The sequence below is a fragment of the Tasmannia lanceolata genome, unplaced genomic scaffold (assembly GCF_043159265.1).
Source record: "Tasmannia lanceolata isolate RefF3 unplaced genomic scaffold, GAP_Taslan_0.1 ptg000006l, whole genome shotgun sequence".
NCBI lineage: Eukaryota > Viridiplantae > Streptophyta > Magnoliopsida > Canellales > Winteraceae > Tasmannia > Tasmannia lanceolata.
Window position 1 is genome coordinate 50,122,230 of NW_027518683.1, and position 23,903 is coordinate 50,146,132.

The 23,903-nt window shown below is 40.3% G+C and overlaps 1 protein-coding gene across 2 annotated transcripts; it reads left to right on the forward strand.

The window, feature by feature from the left end:
• The first annotated feature begins 184 nt into the window (after window positions 1–184).
• Window positions 185–4,993, forward strand: LOC143880473 (putative serine/threonine-protein kinase PBL7). 2 transcript variants are annotated; one of them, XM_077383517.1, is made up of 5 exons: window positions 185–487; window positions 1,517–1,669; window positions 2,506–2,695; window positions 2,792–3,183; window positions 4,284–4,993. In XM_077383517.1, the coding sequence occupies exons 1-5, from the start codon at window positions 464–466 to the stop codon at window positions 4,575–4,577; spliced, it is 1,053 nt and encodes a 350-aa protein (XP_077239632.1). In that variant the 5' UTR covers window positions 185–463; the 3' UTR covers window positions 4,578–4,993. The 2 variants fall into 2 exon arrangements, with proteins under 2 accessions (XP_077239632.1, XP_077239631.1); XM_077383516.1 differs by having other exon boundaries at window positions 186–487; window positions 1,482–1,669.
• Window positions 4,994–23,903: the final 18,910 nt, after the last annotated feature.

Consider the following 23,903-nt stretch of genomic DNA (forward strand, 5'->3'; position numbering starts at 1 on the left):
CCCATGCATCAGACGGGCCCATGGTTTTACACCTCATGTTTTGAAGGGGGGTGGGGCCCATTATGTTACAACCAAGTGTAGCATGCACCAAGCAAGAATGATAGTTTGTAAACACACTAGTCAAAACGTGGGCCCAATTGAAAGAACCGGCTGGTTTATTTACATTCTAATTAAGATTGGATTTACCAAAACAAGTTAAGAGGATTGACAAAAGAGAAAAAAAAATGAAGAAATTCTCGTCGCTTTGATAAGACCGCTAATCAAAGGTTTTGGAAACGGATGTCTCCGAAATAGCAATTCAAATCTGATGGACTGATACTCATTTTCCTTCCTTTTTAATCTCTCTCTCTCTCTCTCTCTCTCTCATATATATTTTGTTTTTTTCTTAGAAAAGAATAGAACTTAGAAATGGGTTGTTTCACCTCCTCTGGAAAATCTAACAAGAAGGCTAGGAAGAAATCGAATGCTCAACTCGCACCCTCTTCAGGTATTTGAAATGAGAAGATGAAAAAAGGGGAGAAATTATTTTAAGGATGTTTTAGCTATTTCATTTTGGGTGGTTTTTCTTTTGTAATTAGAATTTATATTTATGTTTTCATTTTGCCTTATTTTGTATTATGTCATCTGGGTTTGTTGTTAATCGATTGAAATTGGAGGAATTTTAGATCTTATTCCATGTACCCTTTCTGGGTTTTGGTTTTTGTTTCGATCTGCACAGATTATAGTTTAGGTTTTTTTTTTTTTGTTGTTGTTGGAAATAGGGGTTTTATCTCTCGAAGGGAAAGGAACAAAGTTAGGGCTTAAATGATTGCATAGCCTTCTCAGTTGGGTTTTATTTCTTTTTTAGTTGGACAAATTAGAAATTTAACTCTTGATGTTTCTGAATTTGATAGTTTGAAGGATTTGATGAAGATTACATTTTTGTCTTAGGTTAAATGGGTCTAGTAGGATTTGAGATTTGATGAAGATTACTTTTTTGTTTTTAGGTTAGATGGGCCTACAAGGATTTGATGAAGATTACATTTTTTTTTCTGTCTTAAGTAAGATGGGTTTTGAAGGATTTGATGAAGACTACTTCAAAGCTGTGTTCTTTCTCTCATTAAAGGACTGTTTTTCTAAGTGCGTGGTTTCCATGACCTCGAAATTTTGAATGATAGATGGTGCTGTACAAAAAATTGTTCCTGTTCAAACAGTGGGTGGTTGTTTGTTTTCATGATTTTACGCTTCCCCCCCCCCCCCCCCCCCCCCCCCCCCCCCTTTTTTTTTTTTGAAGGAATTGAAGGTAAATCCTTCTTTGAAGGTTGTTTGTTTTGCACGATTTTGCTTGTTTTTGAAATGACGGTGATTGTGGTGCTCCCTATTTTCATTCAGACAGCTTGAAGTTTTCGCATTCCCTCATTTTATGTGCATTGTTTTTTGTTTGTTATTGAAAATCTGTAGACCGAGGTGTTCTACTTTCTTGGCTTTTTTTTCTTCTTCAGAGAAATTGAAGATAAGTCCATCTTTGGATGTGAAGGAGGGATCCAAGGATGGGGCTGGTAATATTGCTGCTCAGACATTTACATTTCAAGAATTGGCTACTGCAACTAATAATTTCAGAGGTGATTGTCTTTTGGGAGAGGGAGGATTTGGTCGTGTTTATAAAGGCCGCCTGGAGAGTACAAATCAGGTTGGTTTGATGCTATATATTTGCTATGTCCTCATTCTAATATTTTATCAGTATTTTGTAAGGTTGTTCCTCATTTTTTACTGTTATGATCAAAATGTAAATCCAAGGTAATTTATAAAATACTGCACATATTTGTGACCGTATATTCAGATTCTCTTATTTCATCATCGTTGAGTAAGTTATTTACTGTACGCTATAATTATTTACACTGTGTCCTGTGCCTCAGGTTGCTTCATAGATTTCCGTCAGCTTCTGCTTTTAATATTATAGATGGGTTTTTTACATTTTTTTTTTGCATATATTTGTATTTTCTATAAATTCAGGTTTTCTTCAAATATTATCACAGGGCAATTTACAAAATGCTTCACGTATTTATGTCTTGTTCTTTATGTTCAGTTTTTTCTTGTAAAATTATATCTTGGGTTATTTTCAAAACATTTCAGATATTTGTATCATGTTCTGTATATTGAGTTTTCTTTGTATCACTGCAAATGGGTTATTTACCCAAGGTTCACATATTTATGTATTTTTCTGCATATTCAGATTTTTTCCTGTGATTTTTGTTCCTTACATGAGTGCTACTTCTCAATTTCTAACTTGAGCCTTGAAGTATGGATTTTCATTGATTTTTGTATCCAGTAACTGAGATGGTGAAATTTGAAGTTTTTTTTTTTTTTTTTTGAAAAGTGAAATTTGAAACTTGAACTTGTCATTATTCATTTCTTTCCTCGTTCCATAATGATTTCCAAGAGATAGGGTATATCAGCTGTTTAGTATTGTTCCATGCAAAAGTATTATGCTGCTGACTTGGTGAACTTGTATTGTATTTGGTGTAGATTGTGGCTATCAAGCAACTTGATCGTAATGGGTTGCAAGGAAACCGGGAATTCCTTGTTGAAGTACTGATGCTAAATCTATTTCACGATCCTAATCTTGTTAATCTGATTGGGTACTGTGCCGATGGAGATCAGAGGCTTTTAGTTTATGAATATATGCCACTAGGATCTTTAGAAGATCACCTTCATGGTATCTTAACTTCATGAAGCCCAAATTTTATTTTGTTGTATTTACCTTTCCTTTGTAGCATGCTATACACAACATTTCGATCTTTTTTATGTACAGATCTTCCTTCTGATAAGAAACGGCTTGATTGGAATACGAGAATGAAAATAGCAGCTGGTGCAGCTAAGGGTTTAGAGTATTTACATGATAAAGCCAACCCACCTGTTATATACCGTGATTTAAAGTGTTCAAACATCTTGCTTGGTGAGGGATTTCATCCCAAACTATCAGACTTCGGCTTGGCAAAACTTGGTCCAGTTGGAGATAATACCCATGTTTCTACAAGGGTGATGGGTACATATGGGTATTGTGCGCCAGAATATGCAATGACAGGCCAGCTGACACTAAAATCAGATGTTTATAGCTTTGGGGTGATGCTTTTGGAAATTATCACTGGAAGGAGGGCAATCGACAATTCTAAAGCTGCTGGGGAGCACAATCTTGTTGCGTGGGTGAGATTGCTTACTTTGCTGGAAGAAACTAAACTTTTTCCAGATTTATTTTTTCTTATGCATTTATACGTTTTACAAGTCATCCATTCATCTGTTGAAGTTATTGTCTATGATGCACACGATTTTCTGCAGACTCAATTTTAAATCAGCTCTGACTAATTACTTTTCCTGAACTTAATTCTTCCTATGCAGCGCATGCTTATGTTTTTTAACTCACTATGGCCCTGTTTGTTGAAGATTACGACAACTTGTTGTGAGTACCATACTGATTATTGGAATCAAAATTACATTTAAATTTGAGTCCAATAACTGGTTTGACACTCACAATCGGTTTTCATAATCTTAAATGAACAGGGCCTAAGATATGTTTATGTGAATTTTCAATTTTGTCTTTCCATTTTCCTTTTCTAAGTTACTTTCAGTTGTTGTTGTCCAATTGCTTGAGTTGCTTCTTTGGCCTTGTGCAACCAGATTGATCTTCACAACTTTATGTTGTATGGGTTGTCGGCTTTTGGACTTGAAGATCCTAGTTGAAATTAAAGAGATTTTTCTCATTGTATGTGATGTGACCAACCTATTCCATGGGAACTCCTTTATGGACCTCTTCGCAAGCTCAGGTGGGGAGCCAGCATAGAGGGACTCCATCTCGTGGACCTAATTGGACCTTTTCTAATCTTTGAGGGCCAATTTATCACATTGCACTTTATTTTTACGCTGTTGAGTTTCATTGCCCTGGAGGGATATATCCTGCTCTGATGATCATTCTGAAAAGAAAATCAACTGCCCAAAGACTGCGTTTAGATTGTCAGAATAAGGAACAATCCAATATAAATCGCATTCCGACCACGGCAGAATCACAATCCCACCTCTTGGGTTGTGAACTAAATTCCAGCATCCCCTTTGATTCTGCCCTGGTGTTATCTCCCCCCCCCCCCCGGCTCTCTGATTCCGTTCCTGTTTTTAACCAAACATCCAAATCAGTGCCCATTCAAGATCTGATGCCGGCATTTTTGTTTTTGTTTTGAATGATTAATTCGGGCAATTCAAATGCACCCAAATAGTCTACTGTATAACTTCTTATGAATGCCCGGTGATTGTAGGCACGACCCTTGTTCAAAGACCGGAGGAAATTCCCACAGATGGCCGACCCAATGCTTCAGGGCCAGTATCCAGTAAGGGGCTTGTATCAAGCAATTGCTGTTGCTGCGATGTGCGTTCAGGAGCAGCCAACCATGCGACCCCTCATTGCAGATGTTGTCACCGCCCTTAGTTACCTTGCTAAACAAACGTATGTTCCCAGCAACCAGCCAGTTCAGACCTCCAGGCTGGCTCCTTCTACTCCTCCTCGCTCAAGAAGGGACAGTGACAAGAGATTCAATGGTGGATTAAATTGATATCCATTCATCCACAGATATTTCTTTCATGAAGGCTTCAACTGCCATCATTTCAAACCCTGCTAGCATGGTTACTGCTTGCGGGATGATTTTGATCCTTTTTATTGGCAGTAGTTCTCGCTTGACTGTTGGTTTTGGTATCCGTGCTCACATTGGTCAGAGCTCGTCAGGGTAGACCTTTTTTGGCTGTGTGCTAGTTATCAAATTTTGTGGGGTAACCCTTTTATGGCTGTGAGCTAGTTATCAAATTTTTTATCACCCCCGGATAACAGGTGCGCCTTTTCCCTATCAGGAAATATGCTGTTTTTTTATGGGAATGTGAGTTTGGTTCCTTGTATTTAAATGCTCGTTATTGTTCTTCGGACATCATCATATTGCTGTTGCGATACATTTTAATCCATACATATTCAGATGAAGGTGCCATTATTTTTTCTCTTTCCCTTGGTGCTCCTGTTGTGAACAGTCATGTATGCATTTCTATTTCTATTTATCAATTCACCTTCTGTTCTTTTTTTTTTTTGAATGGTAACTGATTATATTAAAAGGGAGGACTGAAAAACCCTCCCGCACCCCACTGGGCCGAACTTACAAATTGAAGGAAAAGAAAAGAACGAAACAATAATAAACAATTAGGGGGGAAGATAATCGAAAAGTTCCAGAGACTGCTTGACCACCCCCGCTTTAGCCAACCTATCAGCGATGTCATTGGCTGATCTCCTTACATGCAAGAAGTCAACCGAGCATCCGACCGATAAGTCCTTTATTTCGTCAAAAATACGAAGAAATCTCCAAGGAGGAGAGACCGAACCCTTAAGCCACCTTATAACGTTGACAGAGTCTCCTTCCACCATCGAGTGCGCTAACCTCTCGCGACCAAGCAACAAGAATCCTTGATACGCAGCTCTGACTTCGGCTTCGGTAGAATCAGCGACACCTAATGGCCCAGAAAAAGCCTTAACAACCTCCCCCTCTGAATTCCTTAACACGCCCCCGATCCCTGCTGGGCCGGGGTTACCTAGGCTTGATCCGTCAAAATTCAGCTTAGAAAAACCTACAGGAGGTTTGACCCATTGCTGAGAGATTCTAGGAACGGAGACATGGCTGTTACATACCACTTTCCAACCCGCCCATAAGTCGAAAGCCGAAATAAATTTGAACATCGGCATCGCCCTTGCCCATGAAATCGATAAGACAACTACCTTGATATATAAGTAATAGGGAGAATTGGATCGCCCTTCAAAAAGCCTATTGTTCCTTTCCGACCATAACACCCACAGCGTAGCCATTAGAGAAATTGACCACAATACCTTGCCTTTTGACTTCCATGGAGAAAAGGCCCCACCCCTCAAAAAGATCCTTCAGTTGGGAAGGAAAAACCCACTCAATGCCGAATCTTGCCAGAACCCTTCCCCATACCTCACGAGCGACTTTGCAATGAATAAATAAATGCGCGGCGGATTCTCCGTCTTCGATACACATGGCACAATGATTAACTATGATCATATTCCTGTCCCTCAAAAAGTCTACCGTTTGAATACGGCCGAGAATCGTCGTCCACCCGAAAAAACAAATTCTAGGAGGAACCTTCATCTGCCACACTTTTGCCACCGATCGATTTACTGCACACGGATACATTCCTGAGTAGAAAGATTTAACCGAGAAGTAACCCGATGTTTCCCACATCCAGATCCTTTTATCGGCCCCCGAAGAACTAATGTAGTTGGCTTCTAAGATCTGAAGAAAAGAGACCAACGAGAGCAATTCCCTGTCGAAGAAATTTCTGCGGAAACAAGGCTTCCATATCACCTTATTGGCCCGGAACTCGAAGCAATCTCTGACTAAAGCTTGTTTGTCCCTAGCTACTATATAGAAATCAGGGAACATGTCTTTTAAAGGGATGACAGAGCACCAGGCCATATTCCAAAAAGAGATTCTATCCCCCGAGTATACTCTATATCTGATGCCGCGGTCGAAAGATGGACTCAAACGCAAAATATCCCTCCACAGAGTCACTCCTGGTTTCCTATATCGATTTAGGGATTTCCAATTACCCACGTCTGCTCCATATTTACTGCCTATGACTTTCGCCCATAACTGAGACTGCTCTTCGCCAAACCTCCACAGCCATTTCCCCAAAAGGGCGCCATTTCACCTTCTGTTCTTATGAATGGATATTTCTTCCAGCACTTGAATTTCACTTACAAACAGGGCCCACCATGAGGACCAGTCTGCACAGATTTAGAGCAGCCCAGAATCTCTAGATTCTTAACATCTGATATTAAACTGCATTGTCTTTTCCATGACATTTGATTAATTTTGCTTTGTCCTGTTGAAGGATGTAGAACTTGGGTCATCTTTTGCCAATCATTTTCTAGCTTTCTCAATTGTGATGATCCTTCTCTTGGTTCTGGATCCACCACATCTATCTGGGTTTTCTTTGGGCTTCTTTGGATTTTTGAGTTATAATAATGCAGTGTAGCTATCATTTTATTGTATTATACATGTCCATATGGAATTTTTGCACGGCTGATTTGATCGCAACAAATACCATTTTGTAGCAATTGGGGGTGCAACTCGGGTCGGGTTGGGTCAGGTTAAGGCCGATCCGATCCTGACCTAAGGAACCATTTACTCAACCTGAACCCGACCCTAGTTCCAGCCCGATGAGGTTCAACCCGAGGAACCCTTTTTTCCAACCCAAGTTTTTAAGCTTACTAAAAAAATGATAGAAAAATGTCAGGTTTCACTCGTGTCGGGTTGCCCATGCCCTCGACCCAAACTCAACCCGGGTTGGGAAATTCAACTTGAACCCAAAATCAAACCCAAACCCGACCTGTAGGATGCCCAACCCGTCTGTACTTCTTTTCGGGTTGAAACCGACCTGAGTTGCACCCTTAGTAGCAGTGACAAGACAATTGACCATTTACTTGAGATGGCCGAAGATCTGTGAGCCATCTCTGGCTGTCGACCATCTTTACAGTAGCTTACCTAGTCAAGATTTTGATGTCAAGAGTAATTTAATCATAGTCATGTTGGTAAGAAATAAGAACCATTCAAGTCTACCAGTTATTTGGCCTACCCTGTACCCATTCCACTTTCTGGTGATCTGACTCCATTCATTTGTTGGACCACGGCTGGTCCAAACCATTTGCCTTTTGCCCCAAACCATGATCTGATTTTTATGAACACCTTGGTCGAAAAGCATCTTTTTTTTCCCTCTAACCCTGTTTGGTTTGCTAGGAGAGTAGTGGAAGTAGTAGTCAACTGGGAGGTGACAAGGATGAGAGATGTGTAGAGTTGTCTGGAGGAGAATAGGGGAAGAGCGGTAGTGTGTTTGGTTGGGAGTCAAACCTCTAGAAGAGGTGGGGAAAATATAGGGGTGTCATTACCAAAATAGATAGTAGAAGAGAGAGAAAGGGAAGAGAGAGACATATTCTACCCTTCTCCCTTTTAAAATCGGGTTGGGTCGGGTTGAACCTCATCGGGTTGGAACTGAGGTCGGATTCAAGTTGAGTAAATGGTTCCTTGGGTTGGGTCGGTTACCCTATCATTCTCTCCAAGCAACATGGCATAGGAGAGGTAGTTCTACTCTCGGTTACCTTATCATTCTTTTTTTTGTTTTTGAATGGCAAAGAATTTTATTCCAATGAAAACAGATCTAGAGGAACAAGAAAGGGAAAGCTTAGAATTTGTTAACTTGTAGTATAATCCAAACGCCCTATTATGACAACAAATTGTGAGTGCTAAACCTATTATTGTACATTCAGGTGAAATTATATGATGCAGGGCCATATAAACATCGTAAAGGTGGTACGATAGAAGCATGGTTTTAAATTTCGACCGAAATTTCGGATTTCGGTGGAGACCGACACCGAAATGCATCAAAACCGAAACGGCCATTTATTTCGGCCGAAATTTCGGAATTTCGGTCAAAATTTTGGTTTTTCCGAAATTTGACCCAAAAATCTGTTTTTTTAACATTAATTTAATGTTTTACCTAAATTTCGGCCGAAATTTAATATGGAATAAAATATTCGTTTCGGGTTATGAACCAGATTTTGACCGAAATTTCGAAATTCCAGGGGCCGAAACCGAAATTTTAAACCTTGGATAGAAGTACCTTCCTTGATATTTGATCCAACAGCAGCTCCTCAAATTGGATCAAATACAAGGATTGGATCATATAATTTCTCATAGACTTATCTTTTTCTTATCCAAAAATCTCAATTGGAATCCCATTTTTTTCTAGAATCTCGTAATTTATTTTGAGAATACTCATCATCTCTTGTCTGCATTTAATGCACCTGAGATGATGTGGACCACTGCTTATAAAGTTAAATATCTCCCAACAGGGAATAGTGGATCCCACCTTTGATTGACCCGAGCCGTCGACTTATAGCTTGGATCTAATATGATCCTTCATTTGATTGATCCGAACCGTTCACTTGATAGGACTTGCTTTGGATCTACTATGGCACAATTGATCCCACCTTAGATTGATCCGAGCCATCAACTTGATAGGACTGTGCTTTGGATCCACTGTGGAATAGTGGATGGATCCTACCTTTGATTGATCCAAACCAACGACTTGATATACTTGCTTTGGATGTGCTATGCCATAGTGGATCCCACCTAGGATTAATTCGAACCTTTCTTTGGATCTAATATGGCATAGCTGATCTCACCTTAGGTTGATTTGAGCCGTCCAATTGATAGGACTTGCTTTGGATCTACAATGGCATTGTGGATCCTACCCTTGATTGATACCTTGAATCAAGGTAGATTTGGTTACGGTTCTCCTGAGCAATTTTCTCATTCTGTCGCTCCAGAGAATGGGAATGGAATTTGGTTTCGAGAATACGACCCTAGTTATCATTCTGCAGGAATAATTTATATGCAGTTTTACATCTAGCCCTTGCCAGACCCCGCAACGGTGGGAGCCTCATGCACTGGGCTGCCCTTTTTTATTAGTAGGTAAGCTGGGGATAGGCAGGACACCTACCTGTGTATTAAGATAAAAAGATACTACAATCGAGAGTTTTTTTTAAGGGCAATATTACAATTGAGAGTACAAAGCACAAACCCTGTTCTTAGATACAATATCTAAAAGATAAGAGGAAAACAAATGATCTCAAATGATCCAAATTCTACTATTCCTATAAAAAAAAATGCTAGTAGTTTGGGGGGAAGCAATAGATTTCAAATTATCCAAATATTTCAATTCTTAGTCTGAAAGAATTCAGCCTTGTCGTGGCTGCTTTCCTGATAGAATTGTTGGTATTCTTACAGGATGTGCTTGTGGATATGGCAACTTATATAGCCAGGGTCTGGGACAAACACTGCAGCTCTTAGCACTGCCCTGAGTGGATATCCCATGCATAAGATGAAGGACTACGAAAATCAACTGCAAAACTCTAAATGAGGCGATCAATCACAGGGCCTAGGATCATCCCAATCGAGTTACATTCAAATAAAAGATCTGATCATGTGCAAGAGACATAAGGGAGCTGATATTTACGCCCCTTTTAATTTTCTTCTGTTTAATCTCTATTTTATTTGGGGTTAAAGGACATATGATATGGTTTGCTTTAAGAATAGTTTTTCCTCTGTGCTTCTGGAGGAAGATTCAACTGATTAATGATGGTTTTTTATAAGAATCTTATTTTCTGGGTCTTCATCTGTTAGGCTGAAGGGGATGATTGTACTGATATCCGAGAGGTGCTTGAGGAACCCTGGTTCTTCGCTACTCGTGACTTGCCTGCCCTTGGATAGATAGCCTATGGTTGAATTGTAGTTTTGAGGCTTTAAATATTAGAGGGCATGGTTTGTTGTTGATGAAAATCTTGTATGGTGGTGACATTTGGGTTCTTGGGGTATTGGAGGATGTTGTAATTCTGTGTTTAATTCTGGAGGTGCAGCGTGGATTACCAACTGAAGTTTCTAAGGATTTTCCTGATGATGTTCTTTCTTCTTTTCGTTGCTTTTTGGCCGTTGGAGAGTATCCTCGGCTGTTCATGATGTATGTAATGGGGTGGGACTACTTGTCCCCAATCTTTGTACATCTTGTTCTAATGAATATACATGTCAATTTCAAAAAAAAAAAAAATCTGCTAAAAAGTGAGCCTGTGTGGCTGTTCTCCCTGCAATAGTGAGCTGCGAAATGGCTATGCCTGAAATTGCCTAGCAGATCCCCAATATAAATGTTAAAAGTAATAAGATTACCTAATGATATGATTGGAATCAGTTTAGAAAGCCATGAGTTTCATTTATTCATTTTAATTTTTTTAGTTAATGAAAATTTGGAAATGTGTACTTACCTCTTTAGATTTGGTTCATGTGTTCATGGAGTTTTGCTAATGTTTTGCAATTTTCACTTTAGTTTTAGGCTACTGATAGTGGCACTACCATGTTTTGATAATTGTACAAACTCAATTTGGATTTTCTTTTTAATTGGCTTCTGGGAGCTTTTTTGGGAATCGTAAAAGCTTTTGAAAAATGTTTAAATAATTAAAGACTAACTAAGTTTGTGCAATTATTAAAACATGATAGTCCCAATATAATGCTGGAGCTTAAGAGGGAAGGAGAATAAATTGCAACACAAAAGGCAACACTTAGTTTGCAATGTAAATAAAAAAGAAGAAATAGCTTATTCACCGGAAAATGCTCTTGCCTATTTCTCCTCTTCGAACTCCTATTTTTACTCTTCATCATATATCAAATCTACCGTACCTAATGTCTTCCCTTATCCATCCTGCATCAAGTCGAAATCAAACTCTCTTCCTCGCCACTCACTAGACCTCCACAACCACTTGTCAAGGAGGTTGATTTTCATTTCCTTGAGCCTTCTTCTATGAAAACCTGTCTGATTATTTCTTTGACTTGTTGCAATCACTCCAAAGGAAATCATGTTCACAGCTTAGAATATTCACTGAAACCAACATGAAACAACCGAATTGTTTCCTTTTTTCTTCCCAACCGAAACACACATTGAAACTGAGATGCGTAGTGAAACTAAAATCGTAAGTTTATTAGTAGTAGGAGGTATGTGTTAGGTAATTATATTTATATGACTTATAGGTAAAATATGGTGTATTATTTTGTATAAATATTCATATGAATTACGTGTGAAATATGGTAAGCACTGAATTACCAGACATGCGTGACACCTGTCACTAGGTGTTTGATATTGTTAAACACAGAATTATATGGATTCTTCTGAATGGGCAAATACCCGTGTCGTACACGTGTCGGATTCCAATACTTTCGGATTCGTTATGACGCTTCCATATCTCTTTTATATGATTTTGTCTAAATATTACTATTACAACTGTATAATTATATAATTACTGCATGTTTTGAGTTTTATTCTTCCTGACAATAAGTTTTCTAAATGAAAATAAAACATTATATTTACTTAACATATTAAAATTTTAGATATATTACTTGTTGTAAACATATTAATATGTCGAAAAATAAAATTTGAGAATTGACTATAAAATATTTTGGCAAATCTACAAACCATTCTTTTCAGATTTGTAAAATACAACACTAGATACCCATGTTGGATTTTGACACTTGTACCCATACTAATGCAAGATGGGTTATTATAGACTACAATGGCCATCTCCTCTGCATGCCGAACATTACACCTTTCCGTTGCCAATAACCATCAGTAAGCCCCAAGCCAACATGAATTAGAGATACTACACCCTGCCCTGATAATTAGCCTCCACAAACATGGTCTGAATTTACACAGAATGCGAACACCTATTGTTTATTGTCAAAAAACTATTCTTTGTTTTAAAAAATGAATGGAAAATTAACCATAACCCTGCATTCTCAAATAAAATTATATGTATTTACCAAACCCACGAGCCATAAAAACTAAATTCAAAATATGCAACACAAATACCAAAAATCAACACAAAACGCTGATATAAAGTCCCTCAAATTCAATAATTCCAGCTAAAAAACAAACAGTTTCCAAATACAAACAAGAATTGAATTCTACTCACCAGGATGAAATTCAAAACATGTTACATAAATACCAAAAATCAACTCAAAATCCTAATAAAAAATCTCTCAAATTCAACAATTTCAGCAAAAAAAAACAAACAATTTCCAAACACAAACAAGATATCTAGTCACCAGATGAAACTCATGACCCATAAAGAAATGGTCGACTATTGTTGTCTCCATCATCTTTGACCTCTTCTTTCAAGCCTGCTCGAATTTTGGAATAACATGTATTTATCTATGGCAAGAAGCATCACGGAAAAATTTCTTTCTTTCAAAAAAAAAAAAAAAAACCTATGGCAGGAAGAGTTGAACTAGTGAAGACTGTACTCAGCTCGTTTCAAGTTGGTCTCTCCGTGAATCACTACCTAGACAAGATCATGGTGAGAGCAAGAGAGAGGGAATAATGAGAGGAAAAAATGGAATGATATTCTATATTGCTTTTCTCGTTTTTTTTATTAAAAAAAGCATCCGGTAGCTGGGAAACGGCAACTACTTTCTATTCAAACAAGAAACAACTAATGTTGCTTACCTTCACCACCAACACTCAACATCCAAGTCCTAAGAAAAACAAATTAAAATTAAAGGACATCATCGTAAATTTAAATCCAAAAATAAAATAGCCTGATATACTTAAAATTAAAGGAAAAGAAAAGAAAAGTAAAATTAAAGGACATCATCGGAAATTTAAATTCAAAAACTAAAAAAGCCTAATATATCTAAAATTAAAGGACACTCTATTTATCTACATATTAGCAAGTACTTTGTATTCAAACAAGAATCAACTAATGTTGCTTACCTTCACCACCAGCACTCTTGAAGCACTCGCGTTCTACAAAAAATTAAAGTTAAAAGACATCATCATAAATTTAAATCCAAAAAAATATTAAAAGACTGATATACTTAAAATTAAAGGTTTCCGACAATTGCAATGGCGTCTTTATCTCTTCATGTTCAAAAAAATAAGATTGTTTAGATCCGAAGGGACTAAATCTCATCAATTTATTTCGACACTTGGACTTGGATCATAATACAGATACATATTTAGTGAAATATGGTACGATATGTATCCAATTTGAGTACCTCTACGAGATAGACCTCAACAGAAAACTGAAGTGTAACGGCAACAAGTGATTGAGTTCAGTAGTTTCTCATATAAAATTATTGACTCTAGAGATATGGTAATATGGAGAAGACAAAATTGTTTGAAGCACTGGCAGAACCGGCTTAGGTGTCGTCAGAGAACTTGTTAGTCAGTAAAGCCCACGTCAGGTGCTGCTGTTAGTAAAGCAAGCCCTATTAGTAAGTAAAGGAGCTTGGTACTCGGTTGCCAATTGATTCTAAGTGGCTTTATCAAGATCAGAAGCGAATTGTGCAAAGGCTTCTAACTCTGCGAATTGAGCCAGTTCCAATTTTGATTTACCAGCTACCCGTTTCATGGCTTTAATTTAACCTACGGATCCTACTCTAGAGACGGAAATACCCATGACTACCAAATTCCTCTTGGAGGGCAGCCAGACCAAGAATTCATGCGTAATGTGTTTGCGTATAGTATGAGAGAAGGTAGCTAAAACAAGGTGGTGTTTCCGTATAGTACTGTACACTGAACACCAGTACGCGCCTGCCGGGTGGTCAGGAAGGATGTATGTGAGGCCAACGACTTCCCACACATTCGAGACGAGTGCGGCTTTCCAATATTATGAGAAGGAAGTCCAACTGGTACCAAAAAAGCAATGAGTGAATTGAGACCTATTCTTTAGCCTGCTTCCCATGCGTGTTAGAAAGCAATTCTCATATCATAAAAGAGCCACTGCGCTAATGAGCTACAGAGCTACGAAGCAATTGAGCTACAGAGCTACAGAGCTGCTGAGCTACCATCGTACTACAGAGCAGCTAAACTCGCGTGAAAACACAGAAAGTCTAGCTTTCATGATGTTTTCGCCCTTGTCGTATCAGTAGCTGCCTCGCCTTTTTACACTGGCAGTTCTTCGAGCAATTGAATTTCATCATCTCTATAGCATAGCTCTACCCTCTACTTAGCGCAACGGCTTTCTTTTCTCAATCGAATATAATTCTAATCACGTTATATGCCCCCCCCCCCCCCCCCATAGCTCAACCAATAGCAGCTCGGTCTGCGAAAGGCCTAAGGCTGCTCCCCGATGAAGGTGACCTGAGTTAGCTCTTCGCGTCCCTATGCACATTGCCTTCTTCCCGATCTTCTTTGGTTGTTGCCAACCCCCGTGACAAAAGCTATCGATCGACTTTACCTAGTAAACCTGGCCCAAAAGGAACCTGGCCCAAAAGGAGCTGTTGACTCTTTTGAAGTTCTCTATAGAAAGGGGATTTTGCTTATTGACTGAACACTTTCATAGAAAGGGGCATCGGACATGATCTCATAATAGGGGAGCGAGCAGGAGAAAGCAAGCGATCTACCGTCCAACGAGGATTGAGAAGTTGAGAAGTTGGTTAAGGGGCTTCCTCTTTCTTAGTCATTGAAGGTGATCGGAGGAGTGATCAGAGTGCTTCCCCTAGCCCTCCCGTTTTTTTTACCCTTATAGGTAAAGATTAGGCGAGAATAAATTTCAAAAATGCTTTCTCCTCCAACTTCTTGCTCAAAAGGTTGAAGGAAAAAGATAGAGAAAGAGAAAGGAAAAGGGAAGGAAAATACTGATGCTTTTCTTAAGGCAATCGAGAAGCTAATCAGTTATTTCTTTCATGGCCCCAAGCATGTCAGTATTAGTATCGATAGATACACAGAACCGAACAGAACAGATCAAAACAGAACAGAGAAAGGAAGGATGGATGGGAATAGTGTATCAAAGAATAAACATAAAATAAGATTATGCGGTTGGTCTCAATGATGATGATCAGACATGCAAGCCTAGCTCACAAGCAACTATAGGAGTTCAATTCTCCTTTGATCAATGTTCAGTAGGCAGCAGTGGGGAATTTTTTGCATGGGCGAAAGCCTGACGGAGCAATGCCGCCTGGAGGTAGAAGGCCCACGGGTTGTGAATGATATCTGGGGAATAAGCATCGGCTAACTCTGTGCCATTCCCTGGATGAGTAGCTGAATGTATCAAGGCATGTGGGGGTGGCAGAGCGGTAAAGGCGACGGTCACTACCTTGACTTCGAATTGGCATAGCAGCAAAGCGCTACGGTCAAGCCTTTCCTAGGGAAGAATCTCCTAGCTATAGGTAGACAAGGGTAATTTTGCTCTTTAGTTAAAGGAAGAAGGAGAAGCTCTGGGGAGAAAGTAGATCATACACTAAGAAAGGGAAGTGCCTTATCTACCAAGAGACTGCAGTCCAACTCGGAAAAGAAGGAATTGCTATCGAATTTGATTAGTGTGGCACTTGCTCACAGGGAATGATTGAACTTCTAGGACTTGGGTGAGAGAGGGGGGAATATAGTAGAATAAATAAAGTAGAAGTGCAGTTCCTATCTCTCAGCTCTATTTTGGCTTTTTGACCCCATATTGTAGCGTGGATCTCGAAAGATATGAAAGATCTCCCTCCAAGCCGTACATACAGCTTTCCACATAATTCTATATGGAATTCTGTTTACTCACTTTAAATTGAGTTTGGAACCCTGAACAACTTACCTTCACCACCTACTCTTTAAGCACTCACAGCCAAGTTCTAAAATAAATTAAAATTAAAGGGCATCATTGTAAATTTAAATTCCAAAAAAAAAAAAAAACCTAATATAATTATTAAGTAGACAAAGAGGAAATATGATAAGTGCAGTTAGCATGAAGCGTGCTTCCACAAGAAAAAACTTATAGTGTTCCTTGAAGTGCAACTTTCTCTTATTTTCCATGGCTTCGGGCAATGCCGGATCTAGACCTCCTCTACAGCTGCCGGAAGTGTTCCCTTGGATTCAGGCAACACTTCAATAGAATCATCTTCATCAAAATCTAGACCTCCAACCCACATCAAGTAAATCAGACCCTCTGACGAGAGCTGGCTGTCCCAAGTAAAAAACGACGTGGATATGTTACTTCCCCAAATTAACACGCCTATGTAGTAACGAGTTACGTACTAGTGGGGCCTGCATAGGAGCTCACAGCCAAATAAGTAATGAGCCCCACACGATCACAAATCTCCTAATAGGACGATGATACATGGCTTGTAATGAAAAAATCAATGTTGCCCCATTATAGTAAAGAGGTATATATATTATTAGGTTCAACATAAAGGCCTAATTAGTGAATGACTAGTAGGGCTAAGATGGAGGGCAAAACGGGTGACAACCAATGAGACCCTCTTTTTTGGCTGAAGGTAGTTACCTTGTAGAATAGTGGTATAAGTGGTCATTAGGGAGGGGACAAGCATTTGGATTTACCTCGTAGAATTGTGATAAGTAGTGTTTGGTTGCCAACCTTGTAGAGTGGTGGGAAGGGGTGCCATTACCAACATATAAAGGGACAAAAAGAAAAAGCAACATTCTCCAAGCCAAATTCCACCTTTTTGAGAAATTTGGCTTGAAAAGGTACGAGGAAGGGACAGTGATATCATATCATGTCACTGGACATGCAATAATTACCATTAATTCTTGTCTGGTTGTCTCTATGGATTTTGATACTACATTGGCAACCAAACAAGAGATTTTGTTGACGTGGCACCCAAATGCAAAGCAAAACCCCTAAACTATCCTAGCTTTTGTGCAACCAAACACACCCGCTATGTTTGATTGCACAGGGGTGGCTCGAAGAGTTGTGGAATAAGAAGTCACGAGGAAGGAGACAAGTATTTGATTTGTCTGGAATTACTTCGGAGAATCGTGTAAGTAGTGTTTCATTGCGGGGCATATACTCAGAGAGTAGGAGAATAAGTAGGGGGTGTCATTACCAATATAAGGAGAGAAGAGAAAGGGGAAGGGAGAGAAATATAGAGAGCAACTATTTGGTTGCACAAACGCTCGGATTGACTCCTAGACATGTTAGGGACACCATCATTGCCATTTTTTTCCTACATGGTGCCCATGTAGCACTATTGTTCCCTCCTCTCATAGAAGAAGAATGGAAAAGGACTTGTCTTATTCTCTCTCGCTTTCCCCCTATTCCCTATCTCCCTCTACCAAACTTTTTATTGGTAATGAGAACCCTACTTTTTCCACTACTCTTGGAGAGTATTGCCGTGCAACCAAACACTACTGTATAATAGTGAAACAGACATATATTGCGCAATGACCACAAGTACAGTGGGCATGAAACAAATGCTAATCAATGGTCCACAACCATCCACTACCAATGAGACACAAACAACCGAAAATTAATGGGCCAACATATTATAAGTTATATGATAGTGGAGCTTTACATAGGGGGCCAAGTAGCCCAAAAAGTAAGGGAGATGATAAATTTTTACCCGCTGTAGGATAATACGCACCCTTTTAACGTGAATTGTGGGCAGACTTGTAACGATTTTTCACGTTAAAAGGGGTTCGAATTGTCCTACAGGGGTTGTGAATAAATCATTGCCCTAGAAAAAGGGTTATCTCTAAAACCTTTATAAAGATCAAGATATGCAATACTTTGTGTGGGCTCTGGGCTTTAAAACCTATCAAAGCTTTAAATGGGAGGAGAAAACTGGACGTGTGGGTCGTCATGGGAAGATGTGTAATGTAGCAGATATTAGCTTTAGTATCGTATAAGTTTGTGCATAGTTTTGAAGGCTTGTCATTTCTTGTATTAAGTCCGCTCCCCTCAATTTGTTTTGTTATGCTGTGGGCTCTGGGCCTGCGGAGCCAACTAAAAGCTACTCCAAATTGAAGGAGAATGTGTTTGATCGAATATGGGTGGGTAGATATGAAAGGTGAAATAACAAATTATCATAGCATCTCCATTGCATTCTAAAACTGTCATACCAATGTAATGGAATCAAATTTTCAACAAATATTTCAATTAATAATACTTATTTTTTCCTACTAAAATGTCTAGAACAATGTGTATCCTAATAATTACTAATAGGATTCCAAAAAAAAATTAAAGGACGTTGAACAAGCAATGAGTCTAACTTCAAGCGTCAAAGTCAAAAAGACAAATTTCATGATCTACTATAAGTTTATGGACATTTAAAAGCACAACCCCCTTCAATTATGACTTAAAGCATCATCAACAGAAGTTATTTGAATAGCTCAATGATGATGCCAAAATCTGGATCTGGGCGTCGAACGAGCGCTATCGGCAAAACCAGCAGCTTAGGTTGGTAGAGCTCCTATTCATGGGTGCCTGCGCTCATAGAAAACAACGTTAGAAGGGCCCCGGAGTGGGGACTCGGGGGCACCCTCTGACACTCAAGTCAGGTATCGGTATTACAGATATCTAAGCAAGACTAATAGAGATAAACATGCTTATGGGGGGAAGAAGATTGTCATCTACAATTGAGCAAGGGGGTGCCTTTTATAGGCTTAGAGTTTTTACACAATGTCCTTGTGCATGCCAAGTTTTTAGCATGTTTGCCATTTGTCGGTAGTGCTTGCCATGCATTAGCATGTATGCCATGTGTCTAAAGTAAAAGGGGAATTTATTTATTTTTCCCTCAACACTTGTCTTTATACTCTTCTTGATCATAATTAGATTCCTTTGGTATAAGGGTGACACGTGGCAGGCTCTAACGGTCCTACCGTATTTTCCCTCTATCATAATACCCCCCTAAATGGACCAAGGGAGTAAGTTCCTTTGTCCGGTCAAAGAATGTAGTGACAAGGGTATTAATGGAAATCTGGGAAGGCGAAGGGGCATGCTGCTACATTCGACGGTTCTTTCTCGATGGGCCTTTTCTCTATCTAAGTGGAATAACCGTAGGATGACCGGACCTTTGTCCTGAGGTCCGAGCCTTTTTTTGCTCGACCGGTCTCTTTTCCATCTAAGTGGAATGGTAGTAGTAAGGTCGGACCCTTTTGCTGGGTTCCGAGCATTTTCCCACTGTACTTGGCATTCTCCATCTGCTGGAATTGTAGTGGCCTTGCCGGACCCTTGTGTTGGGTTCTGAGCTTTTCCCACCATACTTGATATTTTCCATCTGGTGGAATTGTAGTGGTAATGCAGGGCCCATGTGCTCGGTTCCAAGCCTTTCCCACCGTACTTGGTATTTTCCATCTGGTGGCATTGCAGTGGCCTTGCCGGATCCTTGTGCTGGGTTCTGAGCCTTTCCCATCGTACTTGGTATTTTCCATCTGGTGGAATTGTAGTGGTAATGCCGGGCCCATGTGCTGGGTTCCGAGCCTTTCCCACCGTACTTGGTATTTTCCATCTGGTGGAATTGTAGTGGCCTTGCCGGACCCTTGTGCTGGGTTCTGAGCCTTTCCCACCGTACTTGGTATTTTTCATCTGGTGGAATTGTAGTGGTAATGCCGGGCCCATGTGCTGGGTTTGTAATAGCTCTTCGAACTTTCTTTCTTTTTCCTCCTCCCTCTTTTTTTTGTTGTTGTGAGGGCCTGGAAAGGAAGGCTCGCTTGCTTCTTGCATATTTTATGTGACACTGTAGAGGGTGGTTGAGCCATTTTGCAGGTTTCTTCTTGATGGAATGTTGTTGATTTCTAATTTCGTCGGCAAGAATACCTCTATTGCGCCCTCGCGGGGCGTCACTTCAGGATATCTTGTTTGTGGAAGGGTCATCTTCCTCTCGAGTGATCAGCTCGGAGTTGATGGGCCCTGCCTGCCCTTTAAAAAGGACAGGTCTTTTTTTCATGGGGAGCGTTTTAGGGTATTTTGGGGGGGATAAACCCAGATGTTACCTCTGTCCCACTCCCTGTTTTCTTTCGGTCCCGCAAACATCACGGGCCGGAAAGTGGAGATGCGCATAGCCTTCCTTTTTGCTGATAAAACTTTCGGAGGTTGTCCATGTTCCAGCTTCGAGAGACTAGGGTTCCGTTGATGTCGTGCCTCGTTATCTCCGACCGTATGAGGTGGGATCCAGGCTCCGTTGATGTCGTGCCCTGGTATCTCCAACCGTATAAGGTGGGATCTGGGCTCCGTTGATGTGTGCCCTGGTATCTCCGACCATATAAGGTGAGATCCGGGTTCTGTTGATGTTGTGCCTCGGTATCTCCGACCGCATAAGGTGGGATCCGGGTTCCGTTGATGTCGTGCCTCGGTATCTCCGACCGCATAAGGTGGGATCCGGGTTCCGTTGATGTCGTGCCTCGGTATCTCCGACCGCATAAGGTGGGATCCGAGTTTCGTTGATGTCGTGCCTCGGCATCTCCGACCGCATAAGGTGGGATCCGAGTTTCGTTGATGTCGTGCCTCGGTATCTCCGACCGCATAAGGTGGGATCCGAGTTTCGTTGATGTCATGCCTCGGAGGGGTCTTTTCGGCGATGCTTAGCCTCGGAGAGGGCTTTTCATCTCGGCCTTGAACTTTATAGCCCATCCTTGCCGGAACTTTTAAGCTTGTCCTAGAGGAAGAACTTCAACACAAATATTAATCGTGCAAATGGCATTTCAAAAGCAAACATAGAATGTCAACAAGATAAAACTGCAACCAAGATATTTTGAGGAGAACACAGCTCTACGCATGGTTTAGAAACCTCAATAGTGATCATTTATTTAGTGACTTGAAATACTCTGTTGTTTACCATGACTTTAACCGCCGTTGGTTAGTGTGTAGCATTTCCGTATAAGCGCCCATTAAATAAATGGCCCGGATTTTTCAAGCCATTTAAATAACTCAAGGATTCCATCAAACAAACTAGCTTTAAAACAAAGTCAGAGTTGATTAGCGAGAGTCCTTTCTTGTGGTCGCCCTCACTAGTATGGTGTTTTCTCCCAAAGAAAGTGATATATTTGCCTCCTTTCCGTCTCTGGGCCAGCCCTTTCTTGTGTATTTATGAATTACGAGTACTAATTTACACTACAAGGGGCGGCCTGGTAAATAAAAGGGACCGATATATCATCTTCCTTGCCACACAAGGGATGCTTAGGAACATAGGCATTGTATATGTATATTTTTTTTTCTTTTTAAAGGTCGTGTCATAGCTGGCAGTGGATAGGGCATGGCAAAATTGGCCAAACCGAACCGAAACCGAGCCATTGCCACCCCTAGCCGTGGAGTATGTTTTACTCTTAAGATGGGTTTTCATTTACCAAAAAAAAGTGGAGTGCGAATCAAAATATCTTCCAATAATTATCACTTGGCGAGGATAAAGAGAGTTCTGTCCCTTCCTCTTCCCAAGGTGTGAAGATATGGCAAGACTCAATGCCCTACGCGTGCACGTGATGCTCCCCGGTTTTTTTTTTTTTTTAATCTACTTGTAGAAATGTAAGGAATGAGAGACGAGAGAACCTGGCTTCTGAAGAGAATAGAACCTTGTGCGGCATGCCCAACCTCTTTTCCGGTCGTTTTAGGAATGATCCAATAGATGAGGATTCTGATCTTTATCGAAACGACATTAATCTCACCGGGAGGCGGTTTGGGGTTTGAGGGTGCGTGCCGACGAAATGTTTCGAGCAGCTTTAGCTGACAACGAGACTGAAATAGCTCCAAACTTGTCCTCGGTGCGTCAAAGTAATAAGAAAAAACAGAGGGGTGTTTTCATCAAAATAAGGTTCTGCAAATTTTAGCCTTCTCCCATTTTTTCCAAAGTGACGAGTCTCTCTGTCAACTTCAAGGATAGAAATTGCCCTCCAAGTCATCTCTTCTTTAGATATAATAGAACATATATTCTTCTGTTTTAACCTGGACTAGATCTTGCCCCTTTTGTTTCTACTTTTTGACTTTAAAGTAATTTTCTTTTACCTCTTTCCTAGACAAAGAAAAGACAAGCTTCTCTTCTTTATATTTTCCCAATGTAAGAGGAGACTAACCTTCTTTCTGATGCGTAAATAACAAAACCACCGGTTGACGGAGTAACTGTGCTTTTCCTGCTACCTCCGCCACTACCATCGGTGCCGCTGCTATTAACGAGAACGAGGCCGAGTGAAAACGCCGGAGTTCCGTCCATTTTAAACAGGCCGTAGTTGATTCCGACCGGAGTAGATGATGCCGGAATGAGAGAAGTAGATAGATTAAGAAGAATAATGAGTACATAAGAGAATTAGTGATTGCCGAATGCCATAGTTTCGTTCTAAAATGATAAATCAATCACTCTCAACTCTTGCCCCCAGCACGCCCTCGATCATTATGCTTAGATTTATTTCTTCGGGTCCCACGGATGGTGCCAATCTGATGATGCCAAAATCCGGATCTGGGCGTCGGACGAGCGCTATCGGCAAAACCAGCAGCTTAGGTTGGTAGAGCTCCTATTCATGGGTGCCTGCGCTCATAGAAAACAACGTTAGAAGGGCGCGGAGTGGGGACTCGGGGGCACCCTCTGACGCTCAAGTCAGGTATCGGTATCACAGATATCTAAGCAAGACTAATAGAGATAAGCATGCTTATGGGGGGAAGAAGAGTGTCCTCTACCATTGAGCAAGGGGGTGCCTTTTATAGGCTTAGAGTTCTTACACCATGTCTTGGTGTATAAGCCATGTGTCCTTGTGCATGCCAAGTTTTTAGCATGTTTGCCATTTGTCGGTAGTGCTTTCCATGCATTGGCATGTATGCCATGTGTCTAAAGTAAAAGGGGAATTTATTTATTTCTCCCCCAACACTTGTCTTTATACTCTTCTTGATCATAATTAGATTCCTTTGGTATAAGGGTGACACGTGGCGGGCTCTAACGGTCCTACCGTATTTTCTCCCTATCACTCAGTATCATCTAAAATAGAAACCAGAAGCACCAAGGTTCATCAAACTTCATGTTTAGAAAATCTGGCTTAAGTAATTTCGACGCAAAAAAAAAAAATCAATCACTAGCAATACCAACAAATAAGAGCTATCTAAAGTCACTCATTAGGAGGGTATTGTTAACACATCACAGCATTACCAGAAACTGTTAACTTTATTCATAACAAGCAAGCAGCTCATATCATGGACGAGTGGCATCTAAAACCACCCATTAGAAGAGTATTGCAAAACATCATCGACAAAAAAAATACACTTGGAAGAAGCAAAAAATCCCCAAACAGCACAGATGACGGAAAGGGTTGCAAAAATTTCACAGAGAGAGAGAGAGAGAGAGATCGGACTCTCTTTTTCAGCCCAGAAACAGAGGGGGGAGAGAGAGCCCAGAAACAGAGGGCTGACAGAGAGAACTCTCTTTTTCAGCCCAGAGAGAGAGAGAGAGAGAGAGAGAGAGAGAGAGAGAGCTCTTTTTTCAGCCCATAAACAGAGGGAGAGAGAGATTGGGATAGAGAGGCTCTTGATTTGCATGAGAGAAGGATGTTGAGAGAAGTTGAGAGGAAAGACAGAAGTTTCACATAAA

Excerpts from the sequence above, each read along its gene's own strand:
- LOC143880473 (XM_077383516.1), top strand. The coding sequence starts at position 409 with ATGGGTTGTTTCACCTCCTCTGGAAAATCTAACAAGAAGGCTAGGAAG. Across the intron at positions 488-1,481 it reads TCAACTCGCACCCTCTTCAG|AGAAATTGAAGATAAGTCCA; the intron begins GTATTTGAAATG and ends TTTCTTCTTCAG. Across the intron at positions 2,696-2,791 it reads TTTAGAAGATCACCTTCATG|ATCTTCCTTCTGATAAGAAA; the intron begins GTATCTTAACTT and ends TTTTATGTACAG.